At 65.1% G+C, this 1,411-nt stretch overlaps 1 protein-coding gene across 1 annotated transcript in view; it reads left to right on the top strand.

Moving 5' to 3' along the window:
* The window catches only part of NEU1 (neuraminidase 1 (lysosomal sialidase)), a 4,770-nt gene that overhangs the window by 765 nt on the left and 2,594 nt on the right, over positions 1-1,411 (top strand). Inside the window, exon 2 of the mRNA XM_015569851.1 lies at positions 4-453. Within this exon, the coding sequence (XP_015425337.1) occupies positions 4-453 (450 nt within the window). The remainder of the gene's footprint in view (positions 1-3; positions 454-1,411) is intronic.

Below are 1,411 nucleotides of genomic sequence, written 5' to 3'. Positions count from 1 at the left end.
CAGGCCCAGGCCCTTCCCCTCCGCACTCGCGCTTCTTCCCCTTTGGAGGCCCCTCTTCTCCGAGGGCGCCTCTCCCCTCGCAGCCCGTCCGCCGCTCCGAGGCCCCTGCCCTCCGACCTCCCCCCCGAGGCTCCCGCCCTGGTTCTGGGACCCGCCCCCCGCGCGACCCCACAGCTGCCTCTCCCGGGGACCTGACTGAGCCGCTGCCCCGCCGTCCTGACCCGTCACGCGTGCCCGCGTGGCCCCTCCTCCGCTCGCAGGTCCAGCCGCTGGTGACCATGGAGCAGCTGCTGTGGGTGAGCGGGCGGCGGATCGCGGCGGTGGACACCTTCCGCATCCCGCTCATCGCCGCCACCCCGCGCGGCACTCTCCTTGCCTTTGCCGAGGCCAGAAAGATGTCCACGTCGGACGAGGGGGCCAAGTTCATCGCCCTGCGGAGGTCCGTAGACCAGGGTATGCATCCTCCCGGGCCAGAGCCGGCGCTGGGCGGCGGGGGGCAGCCTGATCTGCCCGAGGCCCTGGGGGAAGGGCGCCTGCGCAGAGGAGGCGCTCGGGACAGTGACCTGGAAGTTGGGGTCACCACAGGGGTGAGCCTTCATTCAGACGTTCATCAAGCACTGACTGCGCCTGGCACGGTGGGAGGGCTGTGAGCACAGTGATGCACAAAACAGCAGAGCCAGCCCTGGCGGGGCTCATATTCTACCGGGGCCACAGATGAGCAGGCTAAATGCAATGGTGTGAATATGGGGGAGCCTGGGGGAGGCCCTGGGCGGAAGGGTCCCAGGCCAGAGGAGCTGTGTGCCGGTCGGCCGGAGGGACAGAGTGAGGGGAGCAGCTCCGCTCCAAGAGGCCAGGCAGCCAGGTCTGGGCCCGGCCCTTGTAAGGCCTCTGTCCTCAGCGGGAGGGAAGGTGACAGGGCCTGGTGGGAAGGGCTCCTGCGGGTGCGCACCCCGGGTTTCAGCTCATGCTGTCACTTTCCTATTTTTAAATATGTATTGTGGAGGGGCTTGCCTGCCCCCGGTGCCCCTCTCCACCTAGCCGCACCCCTCCCGGGTCTTCACCACACTGTCTCTCCAGAGGCCTTGGTTTATGCAATAAGGTCTGTGGCTACTCTCTGCCCGTGCCCCCACTCCCTTCCCTCTGAGGCCCGCCACTGCTCCAGGCTCCCTTCCCTCTGAGCCCTTTTATTCGTCAGTTTATTCTGCTCATTAGATTCCCCATGAGTGAGACCATGTGACACTTGTCTTTCTCTGACTGACTTATTTCACTTAGCACAGTGGTCGGCAAACTGCGGCTCTCGAGCCACATGCGGCTCTTTGGCCCCTTGGGTGTGGCTTTTTCACAAAATACCGACTTCTGCGCATGGGCCACGAAGTTTCAATCGCACTGTACGTGCATGCCTGCGCGTGGT

The sequence above is a fragment of the Myotis davidii genome, unplaced genomic scaffold (assembly GCF_000327345.1).
Source record: "Myotis davidii unplaced genomic scaffold, ASM32734v1 scaffold1006, whole genome shotgun sequence".
Taxonomy (NCBI): Eukaryota; Metazoa; Chordata; class Mammalia; order Chiroptera; family Vespertilionidae; genus Myotis; species Myotis davidii.
Note: the sequence above shows the minus strand (reverse complement) of the source record. Positions and strands in the feature narration are given on the sequence as shown.